This window comes from Penicillium macrosclerotiorum (assembly GCF_028827735.1).
Source record: "Penicillium macrosclerotiorum strain IBT 26536 chromosome Unknown utg000002l_segment0_segment0, whole genome shotgun sequence".
NCBI lineage: Eukaryota > Fungi > Ascomycota > Eurotiomycetes > Eurotiales > Aspergillaceae > Penicillium > Penicillium macrosclerotiorum.
Genome location: NW_026643082.1, coordinates 1,976,316 through 1,999,432, shown reverse-complemented (window position 1 = coordinate 1,999,432; position 23,117 = coordinate 1,976,316). Strand labels below are relative to the sequence as shown.

General features: G+C 48.4%; 11 protein-coding genes across 11 annotated transcripts; 5 read left to right on the top strand and 6 right to left on the bottom strand.

Moving 5' to 3' along the window:
• Positions 1 to 876: 876 nt before the first annotated feature.
• On the top strand, positions 877 to 1,785 carry N7462_001851 (Peptidyl-prolyl cis-trans isomerase D; the record flags this gene model as incomplete). The annotated part of the gene is made up of 1 exon (XM_057073577.1): positions 877 to 1,785. The coding sequence occupies one exon, from the start codon at positions 877 to 879 to the stop codon at positions 1,783 to 1,785; it is 909 nt and encodes a 302-aa protein (XP_056937218.1).
• A 1,155-nt stretch (positions 1,786 to 2,940) lies between these two features.
• On the bottom strand, positions 2,941 to 3,503 carry N7462_001850 (putative MFS transporter; the record flags this gene model as incomplete). Its single annotated transcript, XM_057073576.1, has 3 exons — positions 2,941 to 3,198; positions 3,220 to 3,391; positions 3,442 to 3,503. The coding sequence occupies 3 exons, from the start codon at positions 3,501 to 3,503 to the stop codon at positions 2,941 to 2,943; spliced, it is 492 nt and encodes a 163-aa protein (XP_056937217.1).
• A 520-nt stretch (positions 3,504 to 4,023) lies between these two features.
• N7462_001849 (NAD(P)/FAD-dependent oxidoreductase) lies at positions 4,024 to 5,419 on the top strand (the record flags this gene model as incomplete). Its single annotated transcript, XM_057073575.1, has 2 exons — positions 4,024 to 4,224; positions 4,289 to 5,419. 2 exons carry the CDS (start codon positions 4,024 to 4,026, stop codon positions 5,417 to 5,419), a joined length of 1,332 nt encoding a protein of 443 aa, XP_056937216.1.
• A 64-nt stretch (positions 5,420 to 5,483) lies between these two features.
• On the bottom strand, positions 5,484 to 6,960 carry N7462_001848 (acetamidase/formamidase family protein; the record flags this gene model as incomplete). The annotated part of the gene is made up of 5 exons (XM_057073574.1): positions 5,484 to 6,062; positions 6,118 to 6,394; positions 6,445 to 6,733; positions 6,795 to 6,813; positions 6,886 to 6,960. The coding sequence occupies 5 exons, from the start codon at positions 6,958 to 6,960 to the stop codon at positions 5,484 to 5,486; spliced, it is 1,239 nt and encodes a 412-aa protein (XP_056937215.1).
• Positions 6,961 to 7,466: 506 nt separating this feature from the next.
• On the bottom strand, positions 7,467 to 8,528 carry N7462_001847 (tyrosinase family protein; the record flags this gene model as incomplete). Its single annotated transcript, XM_057073573.1, has 4 exons — positions 7,467 to 7,745; positions 7,804 to 8,125; positions 8,202 to 8,287; positions 8,340 to 8,528. 4 exons carry the CDS (start codon positions 8,526 to 8,528, stop codon positions 7,467 to 7,469), a joined length of 876 nt encoding a protein of 291 aa, XP_056937214.1.
• Positions 8,529 to 10,378: 1,850 nt separating this feature from the next.
• Positions 10,379 to 11,774, bottom strand: usgS (transmembrane protein UsgS; the record flags this gene model as incomplete). The annotated part of the gene is made up of 5 exons (XM_057073572.1): positions 10,379 to 10,744; positions 10,802 to 11,195; positions 11,262 to 11,434; positions 11,491 to 11,597; positions 11,717 to 11,774. 5 exons carry the CDS (start codon positions 11,772 to 11,774, stop codon positions 10,379 to 10,381), a joined length of 1,098 nt encoding a protein of 365 aa, XP_056937213.1.
• A 320-nt stretch (positions 11,775 to 12,094) lies between these two features.
• On the top strand, positions 12,095 to 14,299 carry N7462_001845 (uncharacterized protein; the record flags this gene model as incomplete). Its single annotated transcript, XM_057073571.1, has 1 exon — positions 12,095 to 14,299. The coding sequence occupies one exon, from the start codon at positions 12,095 to 12,097 to the stop codon at positions 14,297 to 14,299; it is 2,205 nt and encodes a 734-aa protein (XP_056937212.1).
• A 1,604-nt stretch (positions 14,300 to 15,903) lies between these two features.
• Positions 15,904 to 17,569, top strand: N7462_001844 (cytochrome P450; the record flags this gene model as incomplete). Its single annotated transcript, XM_057073570.1, has 3 exons — positions 15,904 to 16,082; positions 16,141 to 16,584; positions 16,645 to 17,569. 3 exons carry the CDS (start codon positions 15,904 to 15,906, stop codon positions 17,567 to 17,569), a joined length of 1,548 nt encoding a protein of 515 aa, XP_056937211.1.
• Positions 17,570 to 17,820: 251 nt separating this feature from the next.
• Positions 17,821 to 18,309, bottom strand: N7462_001843 (signal recognition particle 14 kDa protein; the record flags this gene model as incomplete). The annotated part of the gene is made up of 2 exons (XM_057073569.1): positions 17,821 to 18,183; positions 18,283 to 18,309. 2 exons carry the CDS (start codon positions 18,307 to 18,309, stop codon positions 17,821 to 17,823), a joined length of 390 nt encoding a protein of 129 aa, XP_056937210.1.
• Positions 18,310 to 18,543: 234 nt separating this feature from the next.
• N7462_001842 (MIF4G domain-containing protein) lies at positions 18,544 to 21,235 on the top strand (the record flags this gene model as incomplete). The annotated part of the gene is made up of 2 exons (XM_057073568.1): positions 18,544 to 19,999; positions 20,055 to 21,235. 2 exons carry the CDS (start codon positions 18,544 to 18,546, stop codon positions 21,233 to 21,235), a joined length of 2,637 nt encoding a protein of 878 aa, XP_056937209.1.
• A 173-nt stretch (positions 21,236 to 21,408) lies between these two features.
• Positions 21,409 to 22,812, bottom strand: N7462_001841 (uncharacterized protein; the record flags this gene model as incomplete). Its single annotated transcript, XM_057073567.1, has 1 exon — positions 21,409 to 22,812. One exon carries the CDS (start codon positions 22,810 to 22,812, stop codon positions 21,409 to 21,411), a length of 1,404 nt encoding a protein of 467 aa, XP_056937208.1.
• Positions 22,813 to 23,117: the final 305 nt, after the last annotated feature.

Genomic DNA, 23,117 nt, shown 5'->3' with positions numbered 1-23,117 from the left:
TTCAGAGATCAGAAAGACCTTCGAGTTTCAGATCCCCCCGGAATTACTGCAGTGACAAGGAGAAAACGGAGAGATCTGATGGAATTTGTACGTAGAAGATGTTTGTACTGTATCTGTACCATAGCCCTATACCCCTCAATGCTGCATCAATCCAAGGCGTCAGTATATTTTTCGGGGCCGAGCATGGAAGCTTCCTGAAGAAAATCGCAGTCGAACCACCGGACACCCCCCTCCCCACCACCACCAACAATAACCTCTTCTCCTCCCTCGCGCTCTCATCTTACCCTCTTGAACTTCCACCCACCGCTCTGATCCTACTTCTTCTACCTTCCTACTATCGATATTCCTATTTCAACCGTACTCATGGCGGAATCGCGTGCGTAGCAAGCCCAGTGCGGGGTCCACCGATCTACCCGCGCGTTAAAGAGGAGTGGCAGTTGCTGACAGAGTCCTACAGAGCGCTCTCGTGTCTTCTTCGACATTCAAATTGGTGACCAGAAAGCCGGTCGTGTTGCCTTTGAGCTGGTAAGTCCTTGCCGGTCTATGAATGATAGTGGCTGGAGAGCTTGCCAAGCTAATGCGCCCCCTTGCACAGTTCGACGATGGTACGACAAGGAATCGCATATACCTCGACAGATCGGAACGTCGCTAATCCAATCCCTGTCCTTTAGTTGTCCCGAAAACCGCAGACAACTTCCGTGCTCTGTGCACTGGCGAGAAGGGCACTGGCAAGCAGGGCAAGCCATTGACTTACAAAGGCATGTCCAACACAGTCCACCTGTCGACCCTGGCCTCTCATTCGCATCGCTCGTGATATTGTGAAGCTAACTGAAGGTGCATTTAGGCTCAATCTTCCACCGCGTAATCAAGCAATTCATGATCCAGGGTGGTGACTTCACTGCATTCAACGGTACCGGCGGCGAGTCGATCTATGGCGAAAAGTTCGACGATGAGAACTTCGATCTCAAGCATGATCGTCCCTTCCTGCTCTCGATGGCCAACTCCGGTCCCGGCACCAACGGCAGCCAGTTTTTCGTGACCACCGTTCCGACTCCGCACCTGGATGGCAAGCACGTCGTTTTCGGCGAGGTGATCAACGGCAAGAGCATTATCCGCAAGATCGAGAACATGCCGACCCAGGCCGACAAGCCCAATGTCGACGTGACCGTGGTGGATTGCGGCGAGCTCAAGGGCGAGGACTACGAAAATGCCAACAAGCGCATGCAGGATGCCACCGGTGACCCTTACGAGGATTTCCCGGAGGACCACCAGGGCGACGAGCTCACCGCTCCTCTTGCTTTCAAGATTGCCTCTGAGCTGAAGGGCTTCGGTAACACCGCCTTCAAGAGCGGCGACCTCAACCTTGGCCTGGAGAAGTACCAAAAGGGTCTACGGTATCTCAACGAGTTCCCCGAGCCTGGTGACAGCGATCCCAAGGAGCTCGGTGAGCAATTGAAGGCCCTCCGGTTTACTCTACACTCCAATTCCTCTCTGCTTGCCAACAAGCTCTCCAACTTCAAGCAGGCCGAGACCTGGGCCTCGTATGCCATCCAGGGTGCCGAGGCTGCGAAGGCCAAGGATGCAGACAAGGCCAAGGTTTATTTCCGTCGTGCTGTCGCCTACGAGGGTTTGAAGCAGGAAGAGGACGCACTCAAAGATCTCCAGGAGGCGTTGAAGCTGGCTCCTACTGATGCTGGTATTGCGAACGAGATCACAAAGGTCAAGGCGGCTGTCAAGAGCCGTGAGGCGAAAGATCGTGCGGCGGCCAAGAAATTCTTCGCGTAAAAGCTCGGGCCTTTTGATTTTTCTCCCTACCTCCCCGATTTCCTATCAAACATGATTCACGACGTGCTGCTTCTTATTTACTACACGATGCATGATGTATGATAAACACATCATTGAGGCGAATACAACTGCTACTTGGGTAACTTTTCTTATCACCGCCGTAGGCTGGGATCGACAATACAGTTTGTTGTAGACATAATACCTCACATTATAGTGACAAGGTCTTCCTGTGAGTAAATGAGATTGCTTGATTGACTTTCAACTTCCAATCATGGGTAAGTGTACGATTGGAGATTTATGACGACCAGTCTCAGACAAGAACTGCGCGTATCGAGTTTTGCATCGCGGGCGCCAGGATTTCCCCCAAATTATCATCGGAGCACCCATCGCCACGGAAAGAACAACCAAGAATCCATAACAAGTGAGCGCCCATCCATACGAAGTGGTGTCGATGAACGGCTGCACAGAATAAGAAATGGCAAAATTGATCAAAGAAGAACAAATGGCTAGAACGACGACCAGTTCCCCGGATATCTGGAAAGGAGACGATATAATCAGAAACGCGATATCAATAACAGGAAAGACAGGGAAACCGTTATAACTTACTCCGTCAAAGCACTCCATGGCATAGCAGTTGCCAGGCTAGTAATAGAGACTTGCTGAGCGATGAGACAGCAGAGAACGACAGCGATAGCCATCCAATGATCACCATTGGTGGCTGCCCAACCATATGTGAAGTAGCCAATTGCACCGAAGCAGAATGGAAACATGTACGCCCAGATGCGCATCTCAGGTTCCTTATATCCCTTGTTGCGCCGCACGAGAACGAGAACTACCCAGTCAAATAAGGAACCAACCCTCATCCTTGCCCAAGTTAGCGAACTTGAGCATCGTTTGAGTTTTGCAGTAGAGAGATACTTTACCCCAGAAAGTTGCCAACCAGAGCGGCCAAGAAAATTAGCCCCGTAGACCCAGCACTCCAGTTGTAAGGCGCTTCCGTCATAATCTCTGATATGGTATTGAAGGACATAATACCTGCTGTGCACCCGAAAGCAAATTGAATGCCAGCGAGGACAATATTTGGAAAAGCAAAGAGATAAAATGGCCGTCGGAAGTATTGGAGCCATGTCGTTTCATCATCAGCATAATAATGGATCAGAGTGATCTTTGCCTATAGCTTCGAGGTGATATATCTTCACTAATACAATGACTTGCGATCTCGGATATTGGGAGTTCCTTGGGATTCTCCTTCTCTGTCTGAGGACTTTTGTGGATGTTTGCCTGAGATTCCTCTGGGTCAGGTATAGCATTGAAGCGGTACCTGGGGAACATAGTACCGTCAAAGGTAAAGATATAATAGCAGTAAGAGAACCCCCTATATTTTCGAAGTTTTAGCCAAAATCCAACTACGAGCTGCAATTATGAAGAACATACGCATGCAATAGCCACAATTGGTGAGCTCCACATCACAAGGAAATCAGGGCGTAGTCGCACCAATGGATCAGCAAGTGAATTTGACGGCTGCGGGATAAGAAGAATGTCTTGCTGACTAGCAAAGGCTGCATCTTGAAAGGCATGTGAGGCTGTTGATATCGATGTGAGTGCACTGTACTGAAGCCATGTGTGTATCTCATCTAAAGGAAATGCAGGTTATACATACTGTCTATCAAGTAGACTGTACCAGGTACATCTGTAAATGTATCGTCTGTGCGCGTCATGTTCATAGACAAAAGGAGGAAACATGATATTTGGTTAGTCGTGAGTACTGTAGCCTTTTTATATTACGGCTGCAGGGTATCATTCAGAGGTATCTCATTTCCAGATCGAATTTAAAACAGCGATTGGTTAACCTGTGGTAGGTGACCTGGATCGTCACCATGGTAGCAGAACAAATAGATGCAAATCCAAAATGAACGCTTTATCGCTTTAAACATGGAAATTACAAGCGACAGTTATTATCATTTGACTACCTAATTAACCGATGTCGAAACTAGTGCTAGCTACGAGAAACAGACATTATAACGGTCGTTGCGGAGAAGTCAACCCCGGATTGAGGGGTAGGAAGGTCCACGCGAAAGCTTTCACTCGATAAGCGTATCGACGCCGCGCCGTTTATCGGAGGCACTGGATACGAGCAGAAGTACTACCTGAAAAGGTTCGGCAATTTCATCTAGGCTGTATCTTTTCATCCAGACCATAACCTACCAATTACTTCATATAGCGGAGCTGAAAATCAAGATGGCACCGCCACCATTATCTCTCGAATCATCAATTTTGATCATAGGAGGTGGGACATGGGGGTGTTCCACTGCCATTCATTTGGTTCGCCGGGGCTATAGAAAAGTTACGGTGCTTGATCTGTACGAGATTCCGTCTGTTATCGCTGCAGGGAATGGTATCAACGAAATAATGGAACATAAGGAATTGAAAGAAGGTATGGTGGGATTGACGAACCGATGTCATTTTATTTACAGTCTACAGGACAAGAACATGACCCCAAAAGTGTCGCCTTTGCCTCTTTTACCCGTGCAGCATAATGGTTGGAAAAAACGACCCTGTATTTTCACCATTTTTCCATGAGACAGGTTTGATTGTTTCTGCTAGCACCCCCGCTCTCACTCGGCACATACAAGAAGAAAAGATTGCATTATATGAAGGAGAATTTGTGGCCCTCGAGACAGCAGAAGACTTTCGCAGGACAATGCCGCCGGGTGTACTGACCGGCGACTTTGTCAGTTGGAAAGGATGGTTTCATGCGCAGAAAGCCATTATATCGGCATATGCCGAAGCAAAACGTCTTGGTGTGGCATTCATAACAGGCACATCACATAGCAAAGTTGTTGCACTAGCTCACGAAAATGGAGATGTCGTTGGCGCCTCAACTGTAGACGGAATACTTCATCGAGCGGATCGTACGATTTTAGCAGCGGGGGCTGAAAGTGACCGTCTTCTAGACTTCAAAAAACAGCTGCGACCAGCAGCTTGGACCTTGTCGCACATTCCTATGACTCCAAAAGAAGCAAAGCTCTACAAAAATCTTCCAGTTCTTTTTAATATCGCAAAGGGGTTTTTCATAGAGCCCGATGAGGACAAACATGAGTTGAAGATATGCGATGAGCACCCAGGGTACTGCAATTTCGCTTTGGACTCACTTCATACCGGGGAGAGAAGGAGCATCCCATTTGCCAAACATCAAATTCCTCTTGAGGCCGAGTCTCACGCCAGAAACTTCTTGCGGGAAACAATGCCGCATCTTGCAGATAGACCGTTTTCATTTGCTAGGATCTGCTGGGATGCCGATACAGTTGATCGTGCATTTCTGATTGATCAACATCCAGACCATCCTTCCCTTATTGTTGCTGTTGGAGGATCAGGCAACGGGGCGATGCAGATACCGTCAACCGGGGCTTTCATCTCAGATACACTGGAAGGAAAACTTCCAGAAGAATTAAGTCGCGTGGTACGCTGGCGACCTGAAGCTGCGAAGAATCGGGATTGGAAATCTACACAAGACCGTTTTGGAGGTCCTGATAAGGTCATGGACCTCCAGGATGTGAAAGCAGATGAGTGGACTCAAATTAAAGAAAACAGAAGCTATACTGTGGACATATCGGGAACTATACAATATAGCTGATAACCATGAAGCTCAACGCCTCTCACACACCAGACTCTGCCAAACTAATGCCACTGTGGTTGAGCTACTCCTCTGCGAAAGCGCAGGCCCCCATATCTCTTTTGACAACTTCGGCTTCAGGTCTTATATCGAAGTCGAATATATCCATGGGGACTCCAAGTGTAGTGCAGGCATTTGGAATATCCACAATGCCTGCTATATGTCCTTGCACTGGGGCACATGACAGCAAGAGGTAGATCTGGTAGTCTGAATATCCATAGCGCCGAAGATATTCAATAACGCGGAGGCAGGTCTGTCTGTATGCTACTGTGGCATCCATATAGTGCTGCTTTCCATGCTCGTCCACCGAGAAGCCTTCAAACGTGAGGTAGCGCCCAGGACCAAACTGCGGCTCCACAGGCCCAGGCAGAAAGATTGGGGACTTCATGGCTAATTTTGCAATGCCATCTTTGATAACAGTAAACTTCAAAGTAATGACACCAGCCATTTCAATGGCACCGCAAAACGAAATTTCGCCATCGCCTTGGGAGAAATGGAGATCGCCAACCGAAAACTTGGCCCCCGGGACATGGACAGGCAGATAGACCTTGGAACCTCGGGAAAGGTTCTTTATATCACAATTTCCCCCATGCTCAGGGCGTCCCTATTCGATCTGTCAGCTGATTCTCGAGAAATAGTCATTCTAACATGCAATGTACCGGAATCGTTCTCGCGCCTTCTCTCGCCACCTTCGCCTTGATTTCCTCAGTCGAGCAACCTGCATGAGCATTTATGGGCTGTGGTGGTTGGGCAACGATTCTGTCTGTGACAGTATTGGCTGCAATCAGTTCGCCTTCTCGGCGATTCCACTCGGCCAGTACTTCAGCAGACGGAGCGCATCCCAGTATTCCAGGGTGAATCAACCCTGCAAAGCGAACCCCGGGGATGTGACGACTCGAACAAAATATGCCTTCAAAGTCCCAGATTGCCTTTGCTCTATGTTCCTCATTAGAATATATGTCTCGACCTGAAGGATCAATTCTCACGCTTTCGGGTAATGATCATCCAAGAAGCCTCCTCCGTTCTGTCGGTCAAAGACGCCTGTAAAGCCCCATGGTTGATCTTGGAATGGCTGAACGTCTTGGATTTCAACAAGCAAGACGTCTCCAGGCTCAGCAGTCTCAATATCAAATGGGCCAGATAGATAGTGAATTTCCGTCAAGTCCACAGTCCGAACATCCTCTGCCGAGTCGTTATTGCCGATCTGCCCACCAGTCCAGTCCAAGCATTCGATCTTCACAACCTCGTTGTTTGCAATTTTGCCACACACGGGGACTGTGAGAAGGACCATGTTAGTAAAAGAACCCGAATTCAGTGCACCTTTGTATGAACATACTCTCAGGGTGCCATCGATTCTGAACTGTCAGCAACCTATCATGTATTGGTCTTGAAAGGAAAAGAAAAGAAAAGAAAATATGGAAGCTTACATGAAGTCCGGGCTGTTCCCTTGCATGCTTGTTCAAATCAACCTTTAGAGCAGTGCGAATTTCTTTGACGCCCATTATGATCCCACTAATATTTGGTTACCTTAATGAAATGATAGGATCTCGCTTTGTGGAGTGTTCGAAATTTCTAGCACGGAAAATACGAGAAGACAGGAAATTCTCGAAAGAAAAGTGAGGGGGGATAGAGCGAATGTATCCAACGAGGAGATAAGAGCCATGACCTTCTCCGCAGAGGGGTAAGACGGAAGTAGCACTACATCACGGCCCGGCCTAGATAGCTTTATCTCCTCAATTTTAGCGCACTGCCCCCGCTTGCATCTTTTCATCTGCGTTCCAAAGGAATATTATTGGTGGTAATGGTGGTAGACAATTTAAAATTGTATTGACTCATCACAGCTTCTATCACCCTTGATGCCTCTATTGACTGTACCCAAAATTTCGCAAACCACATCACGACCAGCTTGCACAATCTATTCTTTAATAAATGGAACATGATCATCTCATACTTGAAATAGATATCATATTTGAGATCAATCTAATCTTTTTTCACTTGGGTAGCTGCATTAGTCGTAACCATAGCACAGATAGCCACCCTGGGGGTTCATGACCCGCCCGATTGTGGTGTTCGGCATGATGTTGAAGGAAGACAACTCGTAATGGAGTGTTGCGTTCTGCCAGCCACCTGCAGGCTCAACATTTGCTGTGTGGTTCACAGTAGGGCCGCTGATATCGTATAACCGGTTGGCAGGGTCCTGCTTTTGCCACATCCACCAGACGCGATCAATATACATATGATGCATAAAGAAGATCGGATCACCTGGAGAGGATTTAATATCGGCCATCTAAGGGAAGAGAAATGTTAGTGGATGGGTGTTTTTAGATATGAAGGTTTGTTCTTACAACACCGCCAATGTAGGTGTGAACACCTTTGTGGGGAATGTTAGAAACGCAGTTCCACCAAGGTGAATACGTGTTGTAAGAGCTGCACATGTCGATAACAGTGCTATTCGCATTAGCAACGGCCTTTTCATTGTTCCAGGCACGTCGCAGGCAGTAGTCGGTATCTTCGTCGCCTGGACCAATGTGTAGTGTATAGTTCGAAAAGCGGCCGTCTGTCACGCAAAGCCCAGATCCAGTTCCGTTTCCCCCAAAGGCGTCTGGACCCCACATAGAAGACTGCCACATGTCGCCACTGTCTGCATCCTTTTGCTCGTTCCACCAGCTGGATTTGAATTAGTCTTCACCTTTGAACAGGATCGGTCTATCGGTGTTGTTGACATCCAGGGTGATAGACTTACGGAATGGAACCAGTGTATCCACATTCGTCACGAAGAAGTTTCTCGTAGATATGCATGTAGTAACGATGCCAAGGCAGAAATTGGCCCTTTTCAAGTGGTCAGTCACATCACAACAATATGTTAAGAGGGTACACATACCACATGGTGGATAATGTCTGCAAAGGCAGTATTGGTCATACCACGGTGCAGGGCCTGAAGATCACTGAACCGGCTGGTCGTAGCGGTCAAGCCTGACTTGGCAGGACTATCCATCAGACACTGGACAGCATCAAGGAACTTGTCTTGCTCGGACTTCGCAAGGTGGCGCCACTCTTTGCGAATGGTCATCTTCTCCTCAGTGCAGGTACCTGTGAAGTACCCTGGAATCTTGGTTTCATGGCTCGAAGCTCGAACGTGGAGTCGTGAATGAGACTGGGGGATATTGGTAGCAACCACACAAGCTATCAAGCTTAGCCCTAGCCCGGTGCTCAAAATTGAGAAACGCATCTTAGAAAAGAATTAAAGGAAAGCCTCACCCTATGGGAACAACACAAGGGAGTGATAGATAGAACTCAAAATCCTTTATCGGCAGCAGCAGAGACTATTCTTATACTGTGAAGCATCGGTGAGCTGATTTACCTTACCCTAGTGGGCAGAATTACGGGGCCTGTATTTAGGAAACAATTGTTAGCCCCCCCTCACCCCCCCCCCCCCCTATCAATATGTGGTTATGCCGAATGATGAAACGCACTACTGGGTTGGTATAAAAGCGTTTGCCTTTTAAGCGGCACCTTGAAAGGCATTATTTGCGGAATCCAGTAGACAGTACCAATATCTCGCTTTATCTGAATAGACTATGATTATTCGAAAGCGAGACCTGGTATTTTACTGGCTGGTTGGTTCAATTCAAAAACTTTGGAAACTTTGTATCGAGTATCTTTAATCATTGGAAACTTCTACTATTTGAGTATCATTCAATACCAGGAATTCCAAATGAGATCTCGATACAATAATCATTTTCTATCTGGTGGTCAATGAGTAAGATTAAAGGCATGCTGACGCGGCAAGAAAACTATACGAGGTTGCAAGGCTGGGCCTCTGGAGCGGTTCCAGAAACTCCATAATCAAAGCTATATCTAGAAATGATAGGGCGTATGTAGGGTTTTCGTCACCTGTGTGTTGACCAGGGCCCACCAGAATACCTAATCTATTCTTCGAAGTTCTTGGCATCAGCTCCTATCCAATAACCCACCTGAATCTTTGCACTTGAACCTCCCAGCCCAGCCTTATCGAAAGTCTTGTACTAGTTCCACATCATCCGGATAACATTTTACCCTGTCTCCACCGCTGTCGTTAGAGAAGGGGGCCCTTGGCATGGAAATAGGGGATATTGGTTGGTATAGGAATATTAGGGAGATGCCAAGATTCTAGTGCGTATGAGATTCGTGGCCGAATACCAAAGGGAATTGTTGAGGCTGACACTGCCCACCCAATTTCCGTGTCCTGATTTGGGATGCGATCTGATAAATAAAGATTTCCTAAATATTGACGGTGATTCTTGGGAAACGCCTCGTAGAGCACAAGTTCGCCTTGTTAGCCGAGAGCCGAGAGGCAGGTCATGGCGGCTCAACGAATACTTGGCAATAGAATCGAAGCTTTTTTAACAATTCGGCAGGCTGCCGGATCTTCTAAAGTTCATTGGGTACAATGGCGGGAAATGAATGGGTGTCGACGAATTGACGGACCCACCTATGAATGCTTGAACCACTGAATGACGTGGCCCATCTTATCTTTTTTTGGAATTTTTTAAATGGTTACAAGCCTCTAGATTCTCTCCATTGGAATCAAGATGTCTTTTCAGATGAAAGCACGGGTTCAAGACTACTCTCATTCAACGCGCATGTATCCAAGGGCATTTGGAGTGATCTCGCCAACATCAAGACAGGGGCACACAGATCGAAGGGAGCAACAGCTTGGTTTTGATACATTTCCTTGAACTAAAATAAACAACTATATTGATAGAGTCAAGGGCAGGGATATAGTTCTCTGGCTTTAAGCCTGGCACCACAGTATAGTGCACCACAGCATAGTAGGAAAATATTCCAATCGACAAGGTGTCGTCGCAAGACAAAGGTTTTCGTGCCAGAGCTGAATCCCGTTATTACTAGCCCTACTGGGTTGGAAAGGTAAATATTCCTTCAAGAGAACGTTTTTTTCGACGTAGAAGAAGTGTTGTCCATGGTTCCATCTTTTTCATCTGTCGCTATGTTGAGCTTGTCGAGATTGTCGAGAGATAGGCGCAGGAAATCATGCTTATTTTTCCACTTCACCTGGCTCTCGGCGAACCCATGACCTTCCGAAGGCGCCGGTGGTGGGTCCGTGATCTTGGTAACAAGATACGCAGTAGATGCCTCTGCTACGCCATACATAAGAACGCCAATGAATGGGGTCTTCAGTACGATTGTAAATGCAAACGCAAAGCCAAAAAGAACGCCTTCGCGGTCCCGAAACCAACGGCGCTTCTGGTCTGGCGTAAATTTGATTCGGCGAAAGTAAGGTTCCAGCTAAGTCCATGTTAAAATATTACCCGAGGCAGAAAGAAATGGAAAGTTGCAGCTCACGAGCTCTCGCATCAAGCTTCTCGAAGCGAAATAGGTATGAAGAAATCTGATGATCAATGTCTTTGGTAGAAAGAGGCCAGCACCAAAGATAACGGTAGCAGGCGCTGTGCCGACATGATTTCGAAAAGTGTAGTAACTTGCCAGTGGTATGACAAATCGACCGATAAAAGGCGCCAAGGACAGAAGATAGATACCGAGGAGCGTTCCCATCTTCTTAGTGTACCTATGCATGAAAGCCATGATAGCCTCCGATTTTGGCTGCGAAGAACGGTGACCCCCCTTGGTGGGAAACATGCTCAGGTGTGGGTAATACATCGCCCGAAGTGTGTCGGGGTTTTCCGATTTGTGCTTTTGAATGTACGTCGTATCCACCCATTGGATGGATTGCATGAAGCTATATTTGACCAGTAAGAAGAAAGAAAACAAGGAATCCTGGGTGAAGTGACATGTCATGACTTACATCTCATCCAAGGTAGGGGTCACATAGCCCATCAAAGTCATCAGAAGAAAGGGTACTTGGAGAACAGACTTGGATATAAATTCCAAGGTGTTTAGCAGTGCATTGTCCCATGTCACGTGCTCCAAGTTGATAATCCATGATACGACATAGAGGCAGAATTTGACTGTGATGATCTTCAGGGGAAGATTAGACACGAACTCAATGGCACAATAACAAGGCCAAGACATACTGGGATTTGAATTATGAGCTGGATTATTACGCCCACCGCTATGGCAAGAGCTGCCTGGCGAAAATGCTCATACTTGAAGAGTTCAGGATTCCGCAGAGCTCGAACAGCTATGACAAATCGTCAGTATCAAGTTAAAAGCAGGATCAGCTTGGTCGAGTGCTGAGGGGATCCAAATCCCACCCCGCCAAGAGGCTAGTTGTCAACGCAACAACATTGGGAAGCATACTTCCTACCACAGTAAGCTGAAAACCTCGGATCACCGCATTGGGCTCAAAATTGGACATTGTCAATCTTCCCTCCATTTTGAGGCAAGATTCAGCACGTATATATGTTTGTCTTCGTCGCGAACCATGGAAGGAGTGGGTAAAAAAACACAGAAAGCTCTGGCGTCAATAATGCAGGCATCCACTTAACAGGCTGCGTCATTGGTCACATGACTAATGATGCCTGAGGCGGCACTCACATGCCCCCGCGCAAATGCGCGCGAACATGGGGGACGATAAGCCTCAAACACTTTGCGGACTTCTGTGTCCCCACCATGCTTCGCTAATTACCCCATCCCCGATGCTCCCTCTTTTTTCGTTTCCTCGTATATCGACTCTTGATGATGCCTGAGTCGTCGAGTGAGATCTCGGGCCCGGTACAGTCCATTCGTCGCTCGGTCACCCTCCCCACGAAGTTAAATCCACAGGCGCAACGTGGTACCGCTCCTATAAATCTCTCAGAAAACGTCATTTTCTATCATCCCTCCGCAAAGATTGTGCATTTCGCCCCAAGAGCCCTCGTTCCTATCCCGTCGAGTTCCGCGCCGTCCGATTTCGACTACCCGGTCGATACCATCGAAACGCTCCCCTGGCGCTCGGCCACTGAACGAACTGTCGCAACAGCGCCACTAAGGTTGGAAAAGGTCCATGGGTTGACCGTGTTCCTGAAATGCGGCAATGTGGTTCATGCGATCCTGAAGAACTCGCAGTGTTGGTGCGTCGATGGGGTGTCGAAATTCGTCTTGCGCATTCGCCCTCTCACTTATTATCGGATCGAGATCCCCCACGATTCCGAAGAAAATAAATCGCTTGTGGAGGATTTAAAGGTCGCCCTGCCAACCGTTCTCCGATACGAGGTAACGCCATGCCCTTTCAAGCGGACCTTCACGGTAGAACTGCCCGAGGATGCGATGGCACCTCGGCGCAAGAAAGCATGGCGACCCAAGGAACGCAAAGATAGCCTCACTCCCATATCAGGCCTGTCATCTGAAATTAATTCTGAATGGATAGACTCGGCTAGTACTGGAGAGGACACTGATGGAGCTGGCACTGATGATAGTGGGCTGACCCCACAGGTAACGAATAGCACGACCTCCGAGGCCTTACCAGTTGGTGATCAATCTACTCTCGCCCCCAGCGCCGAGCCTTCGCGCGAACCAGTGCCAGCTCGGCGGTCGGTAACTGATACGCCACAGACCTTCACGAGTCTATTAGCGAAGTTCGATGCCGCTCCCGTTATAGGAGATGTCCCTGGACCTATGAACCCATCAACTGTAGAGAATTCTGCGTCTAAAGGCCAAAGGGGAGCTGAGACATGTACCTTGAGTTCGGCAGAACATGAGGCAGTAGATGACGATCACTCTATAGAAGATGCTTCAAACCCCCTAGTTGATGCTTCAGAGACAATTTTGCAATCAAAAGAACTCCCTGTGCTGCAGGAGGCTCTGGAGTCGGAGGACAATCGCACCTGTGACGATGCTAGCAAACCAGAGGAAGACCTGGTATCCGCGAGGGTTGCGGCTGTCGAGAATAAATTGACCTTATCTGCTTTAGAGGTCGCTGAGAATTTGAGAGAACCGCTTCTTCCCGACGCAGGCGTGGAAACCTTGGGTCAGCAAGATCAGAATGATTATGCAGTTCTCCGTGAGACCCAAATTCCCTTGAAACCATCTCTTCATGCGGAAGCGGTTTGTTCCAAAAACCGTTCGGTTCCAGATGACGACCGACGCGAGATTTTGACGCCAAATGTCAATTTCGATCCTGGTTCGGATTTCGAATCCGATCACGATATCTCGTTTTCGTCTTCTCCTGAATCTTTCCATTCCGCAGATCTCGGTTCTTCGGCGGACACACACTCTGCCAATACTTCACCTATTGCATTGCATGAAATTGCCACTGAGATGAAGCCTTCAAATGACCCAGGTGCAGGTAGGATAATGAGCTCGACAACACCATCCATATCTCATCTCGCTGGAGATAGCCCTCCATCAACGATCGACATACCTTCCACGCAAGGCTCTTCCGAAAATTACGACACTTCTTCAGGGAGTATCATAATGCCGAAGTATATCGTCCGCGAGGATCCGCCCAAGAAGCCTTCTTTAAGTATCCCTTCGGACAGAAGCAAAATCTCCCGACCAGCACCCAAAGCTGCATCTCCGACAACGGATTTCAAACATATGAGTACCGAGTTCCGTCGTCGTGCGCAAGCGACGACAAGGCAACGTGATATCTCACCAATGCCCCCGGCGTCTGCTATTTACCAACCATCGTCCAGCGAACCAGCTGGTTCACTCTTATCAAAGGCCTTGGCCCTCGTCTTGGTACCTCCAATCCATCTTTTCATCATTCTTCTTCATGTGGCCGCACGCATTGTCATCAGCCCAGCACTCAACACTACACTTGGTGAACCAGTCATGGCTCAGCCATCCAGTACAGAGGCTTCCACCGAAGATGATTTCAGTTTTCCTTTGGAGCGCGAGGCTTCTTCCGAATACGAAGAGGCCCATACTGGCAGGAAGCTAGATCCTTGGGATCTTGATTAATTTCGCTCTGTACAAGTCCTCTCCTTCTAACCCTTAGGTTCCATTTCTATTCTCTGTGATTTTCTTTTCGTTTTATGACTGATTTAATATGTACCACCTTTCACATGTGACACCACGAATCGCCTATTTTATTTGATGATTATCTTAATACTTACTTGCATTGCTATCATGAGGAGGATATTTTGAGCATGGAAGTTTGTGATCCGCAGTGTTGTTTTGTATTCTAGCGTTGCATGTATATATTGTGTAATTAGTCTATTTTGGGAATTCTAACAGATGACCATAAATAGCATCTAAAATTCCCTTCGAGATAAGTGACGCTGTTTGAGTATTTCTTAAAAGTCAAGCTATTAAAATGCGTTAGAAGAATAATGGGAGACGTGGGATGTGGAACCATACTAAGAATGCAAACCCCACAGGCATATATAAATTCTGACTTGTACATTTGCATTTCTTTTATTAGAGCATACGAATCATCGCCTGCTGTTTATCACCTCAGGAACGTTGGCTGCAACTGGTACCGAAAGTCTCGCTTGGCCAGTCAACAAAGTGCCGCTGAATCGGTCGCCCAAGACCGGCTTGAGTACAGGTCGTACCCAGTTTATTAGCCACAGGGCTCGGGAGCAACCCTGATTCTTACTGGAAGATGAGCGCCCTTGATCCCTCGGTGGCGCGGCCGATTATCCTTAGTGTCGTCGAGTGACAGCAGGATGCTGATATGAGCAAAGTGATCAACGGGGACTGTGTACAGCCTTGGTGAATGGAGGAATCTTTTACGCATTTTGAGGCTCCACAATAGACTACCGAAGCTCGCGAAGAATATCGTCATCAGCTGCAATGTCCGAGGGATGAATATGGGAGGGTTAGCCCTATTACTTCCACACCTTCATTTGGCTTGAGTCTAGAATTACATGGATCGCAGTACTTTTATTGAATATATATCGCTACACTACATCGATCAAGCTCGAAGTCAACAATCGATACTGAACATCCATTTCGGGATTTGATTTCTCTCACAATCTAGTACTTTATGGCGTAATTTATAGACCGACATATCCTGGCTTCCGATACATATCTGCGGGAATAAAACAAGCTGTTCAATCCAACTACAGCCAGAAAGAGACCATTGGAAGCCGGCCCAAAAACATGGGCCGCTCTTGCTCTCAATGCCAAGTCTTCCATTCTAGAAGACCCACGACATGGTCACTTATTCAGATAAAGAACGCAATAGTTATTAGCTTAAAAAATGAGGAGGGCCAATAACCTGCTTCTCGGACAAACTTCCTCTTTCACAGGCCTTTTTCCAGTTTCACGTAGCCAGCCAGACGTAGCCAGCCGAATCTGCCAGATGTCGCAGGGCTGTGTTTACTGGTGGAGCCCGCCTACGCAACGATGATTGGCTCATCAAAACAACCCACCAATTTGAAGTATTCCTGAGAGCGAGGTTGGTGTGGAGTTTGTCCTTGGCCCCTTACAATCAGGCATTTCGTAATAATCGCCGATACCAGAACATCGACACCTCTCTTCACTTTTGGACGACAATAGCCGCAAACACGCGTTACGATAGCGCGATATAGGGGGCATTTTGTTCCACAACTATCACAATGCTAGACATGAGCCAGATCTTGTTCTTGGGGGTCGTTGCAGCACTGGGATATGCGATATTTTATACTAGTTTGCGACGCGATCCTCGGGAACCGCCCCTAGTTCACAATGGAATTCCGGTGATCGGCCATCTAATCGGCATGATGCGAGACGGAGTTGGATATTGGGGCAAACAGGCGTCAGTAGCATCTCCGAACTTGTTGCTAGTGGGTGGAGGTAATCTAATCAAACAGCAGGAAGAAACATCCTCGGCATCCAATTATTACACTGGACTCGCTGTTCACCAAATTCTATGTTATCAGCTCGCCTGATCTGATGCTGGCTGTTCAGCGCCACAACAAGTCTCTTAGCTTTGAGCCCCTTTTATTCATAAGCGCACATAATATTGCGGGTATAACGAACCCGAAAGCTCTGGACTTGCTTCGTGACCGAGATGCCGGTGGTCATGGCCTTGGGAGCGAACTCATGCACGCCATGACCCCGACCCTCGTGGGAGAGTCTCTAGATACGATGAACATCCGAATGGCTCAACTAATGCGGCCGTTCATTGACGATCTGGGCCAATCCGGCACAGTCGACTTATACAAATGGTGTAAAGATGCTATTGTGGCTGCTAGCACAGACGCTACCTATGGCCCACTGAATCCCTACAAAGACCCGGAGATTATAGATGCATGGTGGTAAGTGTAGTGTTCTGCAACCAGGGAGCACGCGTGTCTTATACTAATATGCCTTCGAAGGGACTTTGAAGATGGTCTTGCTGCGCTCATGGCAAACACCTTGCCATGGCTCATAGCCCGCAAGCCTTGGGCCGGCCGCAACAAAGTCGCACGGGCGATTTTAAAATACCTGGAAAAGAACGGGCCCGAGAAGAGCTCAAAGTTGACCAAGGTTCGACTGGAGAAATCTTTGGAAGCAGGAATTAGTACGAAAGACTACGCACAGCTCGAGGTCGCAATGTTGATTGCCTTTGTTTCAAACACTGTCCCCGCCACTTTTTGGTGTATCTTCGAGATATGCTCACGAACAAATCTTCTTGAGCAGGTACGTGACGAGATCAAGGCTAATGCTCTATCCGTTACCGAGGGTGGTACTCATAGCATTGAACTGGCTGCTATACGAGACCAATGTCCGCTTCTTCTTTCTACTTTTCAGGAGGTCCTTCGCTTCCGCTCGATTTCTTCTCCGACTCGCTTTGTTTCAAAAGATACTCTTATCGCAGATAAATATCTGCTTAAAGCTGGTAGTTTGGTAAGTATGGCATCTGTTCCAATGGGTCAACGCCCCGAGGTTTGGGGTGACACTGCCAGCGTCTTTGACGAACGGCGATTCATGAAAAACGATGATCAATCAGACAAGAAAAAAGATCCACGGCGAGCTGGTGGATTCATGGCCTTCGGGATATCACCTACCATTTGCCCTGGACGGCATTTTGCTGCCTCCGAGATTCTCCTTCTCACAGCTATGATTATTCTTCGCTATGACATTACACCTGTCGATGGGGTCTGGAATGCACCACCAACCGTGCCAAGTATGGTAGCTATCACTGGCCCTGTCAAAAGCAAATTCCCTGTCAACGTGAAGCATCGCAAGGAGTACAAGGGGGTCAAGTGGGACTTTCATGTTCAGGAGGCCAAATCGCAATTCTCACTGGTGATAGGTTAATAAGAACAGGCGAGCTCAAGATATCTCTAAGGGGATGCGATAGATATGGAAAGTTGGCCAACGATAGGTGATAAAATAGACTTGCTACAGAACCAGTGTGAGAGAGAAAGGTATATATGTACACCTCAAGAAGCTCGTAAAAACAATAGCCAAGCAAGTTTTGAGACAATGGCCACCCTTGAACGCCGTAAAATGCAGGAAACATTATGACCGATTAAGCCATCACGAACCAAATAAAAGCCAGCCAAGATCTAAGCCTTCGTGGCCTTCGCAGCCCCGCCCTTGCCCTTCGCCTTGCGCTTGCTGCGATCACGCTTCTTCAATCCTGTCATACCGGCTTTGCAGATGTCCGCATAGCGTGTGTAGAATGCTTCAAGCTCATCCGCATTCACAACAGTGGAAAATTTCACTTTCGTAGCCTTTGATGACTTGCTCTTGGTAATCTTGCCATCCTTCTTGGGATTCGGAGCACCGGTGTTGCCGTCGGTGGCACGTATAAGAATGGACGGAGGGGCGCTGGAGACTGAATCGATGAGAGGCTTCTGAGAAAGAAATACGGATCCCTGGGATTTCTGAGATGTCTTGGAGAGAAGACCGGTGAGAGATGAGAAGAACTGCCAGCGATAACAATATCAGCGGTGCTGTCGAGAGTATGGTCTCGTGGCCAACTGTGCGCAGCATCCTCGGCAAACACAAGGGCAGTTGGGGCATACCTCATCGTTGCTCAAATGTGGCGCCATTTCGAAGTCGGAAGTTGATTGAGGCGCACAGCTATTGAACGATCTTTCCAATTGAAGCAGTCACAAGCAACAGGCCAGTACGAGGCTCGTGGGGGACGAAACTCCGCTGTGTGTGGGTCGCCGCCTTGACTTTTGACGGGCAGAAAAAGTGGCAGTGGAAAAAGTCCGCTCACCGCTGAGGTCTCGATCTCTTCTTCGACTGAACGACGCAACAGATTGGAGCAATCAGCTACCATGCCGCGCCCTCAGCACAATACGACCTCGCTCCCGCGTGATCTGCGCTCGGAGCTGGGGATAAGGGACACGTATGGTGACAAGCAACGCCAGCGCAATGGGCCAGCGACACGAAAAGAGCGCCGGCAAGCCGAGCGAAACGAAAAGAAGTCGATACGGAAACCGGTAGCACTGCCCAAGAAGCCCATTCGAAGATTTGAGAAGCCTCAACTCCATAAGAAAGAGTACAATGTGGATGTGAATGAAGGATCATTCAGTAAATATGCACCTGCCCCCCCCAAGAGCAAACAAAGGCCGAACCAAGAAAAGTCCAAATCAATCGCCCCGACGCAGCAGCAACTTGACGACGACAGCGATATACTTCACAGCGATATACTTGATGAAGACGATGATGAAGATGCGGAGGGCCACAGCGATATGGCAAGTGAAGATGGTGAAGATGATTTCGGTGACAAGTCTGAAGAGGACATTTCACGTCCAAGCCGTATTTCCGAAACGGTCAAATCGAAATTAGCCCAAGACGATGCTGAGATCGCTGCCCTGGAAAAGAAGCTCGGTCTAAAAAAAGGGAAAAAACTCCCTAAGGCATTTGCAGACGACGGCCTCGAAGATTTGATGGGAGATTTAGGCAACGATTCTGAAGACGATAGCAAGAAGCGCAAGAGAGAAGCAGATGAATGGCTACAGAGCAAGAGACAGAAAGCTCTTAAAAGTCAAGCTAAGGAAGAGCAGCGGGAAAAAGATGATTCAGACGACTTCGACGAAAGTGACGACAGCGACGAAGGCATGGACGACCTTGACGAGGAATTGCTCGGATCTGATGACAGCGAGTACGGCGCGGAAGACAGCGAATTCGGAGGGTTCGAAGAGGAAGAAAAAGGGCCTGCAAAGAAACGTGAAAATCCGTATGTGGCACCGGTGCCGAAGCAGGATACTACAGCAACACAGAAATACATTCCGCCATCCTTACGAGCACTTTCTGACCCGGAGACGGAGTCTCTTACCCGTCTACGCCGCCAAGCCCAGGGACACCTCAACAAGCTGTCTGAGGCAAACCTTGTTTCTATTCTCGCCGAGTTTGAGAAGCTATATCGAGACTATCCTCGCCAGAATGTGACGTCTACGCTTATGGATCTGTTGATGGGTCTGATCTGTGAACGAGCCGTCATGCAAGATACGTTCATTGTCCTCCATGCCGGATTTATTGCAGCTGTCTACAAGATCATGGGCATGGACTTTGGTGCAGAGATCGTGCAGAAGGTTGTTGAAACTTTAGACGCGGATGGCGATGAGCGCGGCAAATTTCAGGGCAAAGAAGCTATCAACCTAGTCTCCCTGCTGGCTCAGCTCTACAATTTTCACGTTATTGGAAGTCCATTGATATTCGATTATATTCGACTTTTCCTCGAAGAGATTACGGAGACAAATACTGAGCTTTTGCTGAAAGTCATTCGCAGTAAGTACTTCTTGGGCATGTCCAATGGACCAGAAAATAACCAACTGGTATATAGATTCCGGTCCTCAGCTGCGTCAGGATGATCCGACAGCCCTCAAGGACATTGTCATGCTCATTCAGCCCGCCGTGGCAAAGATTGGCGAGTCCAACCTTTCGGTCCGCACAAAGTTCATGATTGAGACGATCACGGATCTGAAAAATAATCGTGTCAAATCCGGGATTGGTGCCAACATAACATCTGAGCATATTACCAAGATGCGCAAGATCCTCGGATCCCTCAATAACTCGCGGGTCATTCGAGCATCAGAACCTATCAACATCACCCGATCCGATATCCACAATTCGTCGAAGAAGGGCAAATGGTGGCTCGTCGGTGCCAGCTGGAAAGAGGATCCTTTGGTGGCTGCTCGGCAAGAGCTGTCCGATAAACCAACGAAAGATGCCGAGATTGTTGAAGATGACAGCGAGGCTGAGCCTGACCTGAGAGAGCTTGCGAAGGCCCATCGCATGAATACTGATGTCCGCCGGTCTATTTTTGTGGCTATCATGTCTGCGACAGACTATCAAGATGCAAATGTTCGCCTACTTAAGCTGCGCCTGAAGCGTGCTCAGGAATTTGAAATACCCCGTGTACTCCTGCATTGTGCGATGGAAGAGGAGGCCCACAATCCTTATTACACACTGATTGCACGCCGATTCTGCGGAGAATCGGGTCGCCGGATCAAAGTCTCGTTTATGTTCGCTCTCTGGAATATCTTCAAGCGGATGGGCGAGCAAGGCGACGACGAGGAAGAGCCAGACTTTGACGCCGAGGATGGGGACAACGGCGTTAGTATGAAGGCCGTTGTCAACCTGGCCAAGATGTACGCCATGCTCATTGCCGATGGAACTCTGACACTTGCTGTCCTGAAGAATCTGAACTTCGCCTATCTCCAGCCCCAGACAAAGACCTTCGTTGAGTTGTTGATCATCAGCATCATCCAGCAGTCACAAAAGACGAAGAGGGCGCTTAAAAAGAAGAAATCCAACAAGACCGGCACAGAGGATTTAAAGGATGAGGAATCGCTTATGCAAATTTTCCTGCGTGTCCAAGACACCCCGCACATCGCTAAAGGCCTGATCTACTTCATTCGGAAGGTCGTCGTGAAATCTGATATCGTGACGGAGAAGGAGCAGAAATTGGTTCGCTGGGGTTGTAATGTTGCAGTGGATGCACTTAAGGCTGTCTCCGATTGATAAAGACAAATGTTTGTATATTGCTTCCAAGGTTTTACTCTTGGTTTTCATCTGAAATATACCCACCACATATATAGATTGAGTACATGGATATTGGAGTCTTCCTCGTTATCCATAGCACATATCTCATAGCTCATAGCTCATAATTATCATAAAATGTGGTGAACCTCTTCTCACCCAGGGCCACCATCAATACCATCAATAAGATCCCACTCCATGGCCACTAGCCAGCGTCGGTTGCGGTCATCAGGGTCGACCGTCTCGGATAGACTGGGAGATAGGCCTTTATTATTTATAAAGGACTGGAATTCTTGAATTTCTAGATCCCATGCTAGGCCACGATAGATTCCAACGAGAGCCCCTTCTTGAATGATCCCCGTTCGGGTCGCAGAGGGCAGATGTGAGGAGGTAGTAGTCCGAGGGGGCCCCATTAACAGTAGGTTGAGAGGTTGACTTTCTTCCGCTGTTCCAGACAAGCTGCTAATCTGTTCAGCTTGGACAAATGCCAGAGGGCCAGAACTAACGAACATTGCCTGTTTAACATGACGAGCACGAGCAGCCACTAGATATCGATCTAAGTGCTGATCAATGTCCGCTTTTGTTTCCACGGATGTGCGAATGGGCCGTTGCTCGCGCTTAGATCCTGTTTCAAGAACCCAGCTGCGCACGCCAGCTGCCATACCGCCTGCAGCATAACCCAACGTGCCCGAACGATGTCGCCCACGTCGATGAAGTGTCCGCGAAGATGGGGAAAATGGAGCCGGTATATCTTCATCTGCCGTGATTGGCGAGGGTGACCGAGGGAGGACAAAAGCTAACTTGCGCCTTTCCGGTGGGGAAGCCGGTTGAGATGCTGTGGGCATCTCCCCGCGGAAAGGTTTTTGACTACCGGGCGGTTTATTTGATGAGAGCACAAATTTAGGCCGGCTTCGAAAAGGCGTTTTGATACTTCCCGGAGTCGATACTCCTGGGCCATCAGGCTTCATAGAATTGCCTGGGGTTGCTTGGACGCTTAGATCTTGGGTGACAGCGCTTCGCGCAATACGGCATGGGGCTGGTGTTTCGAGGGTTGCAGACAGAATTCTTCGTGTGTCGGGCGATTCAGGTTCAGATGCTAATTTTTGCTCCAGCGATTGGCGCAGCCCTGCAGACAAACGTTGCCGTTTTGAGCCATCCCTCGTGGGTGCAAAGAGCACGTCGAATTCAGGGTCTAGTACACCAGGAGTTTCTGAATTCTCCGGTGGAGAGCTGTCAATATCGTCATCGCTAATATGACTGGTATGTTTGTTTTGGGAGCCAAATTGCGTAGAAGGCTTGTTGTCGAAATCATCGATCACGTCTCTCGGTCGGCGAGGTTGAAGAGCCGTTCGAGAATGAGCTGGGGTGCGGACAACTCCAGCGATTGATGGTCGCACATCATCATCAATAATATCGAGGTCTGTTGCCCCCCTTTGCGGGGTCAACTGGGATAGAAGAAACCGAGGTGAGTTGGCGAACTGTGGCCCAGCGCTGCGGGGCGCCGGAGGTTGGCGACGCGGGAGGCGAAATGGAGACGGTGTCTGCAGGTTGTATTTCATAAGTTTCGGCTATAAGGTTCCTCGAGAGGCATCCATACCACTGGTGGAGGCATTGGTGCATTTTAGGGCGCAAGAGCCGGCTGCATTGTGCAGGCGCGTTGAGCAGGTGCGGAGCCAAGGTTTCGCGTCGCCGGGCGTCGTCAGCAGATGACGGAGAACCGGGACCGGCCATCCCGCATAATCGCAGACTTTTTGTATTTCCTTGAACATTTGCCACGGATCCAGCATATGGAGGTGTTACCGGCAGGTTTTGCAAATGACAATATATTTCACTTCCCAAAAATTTAAACTTCTCTGGCGTTTCT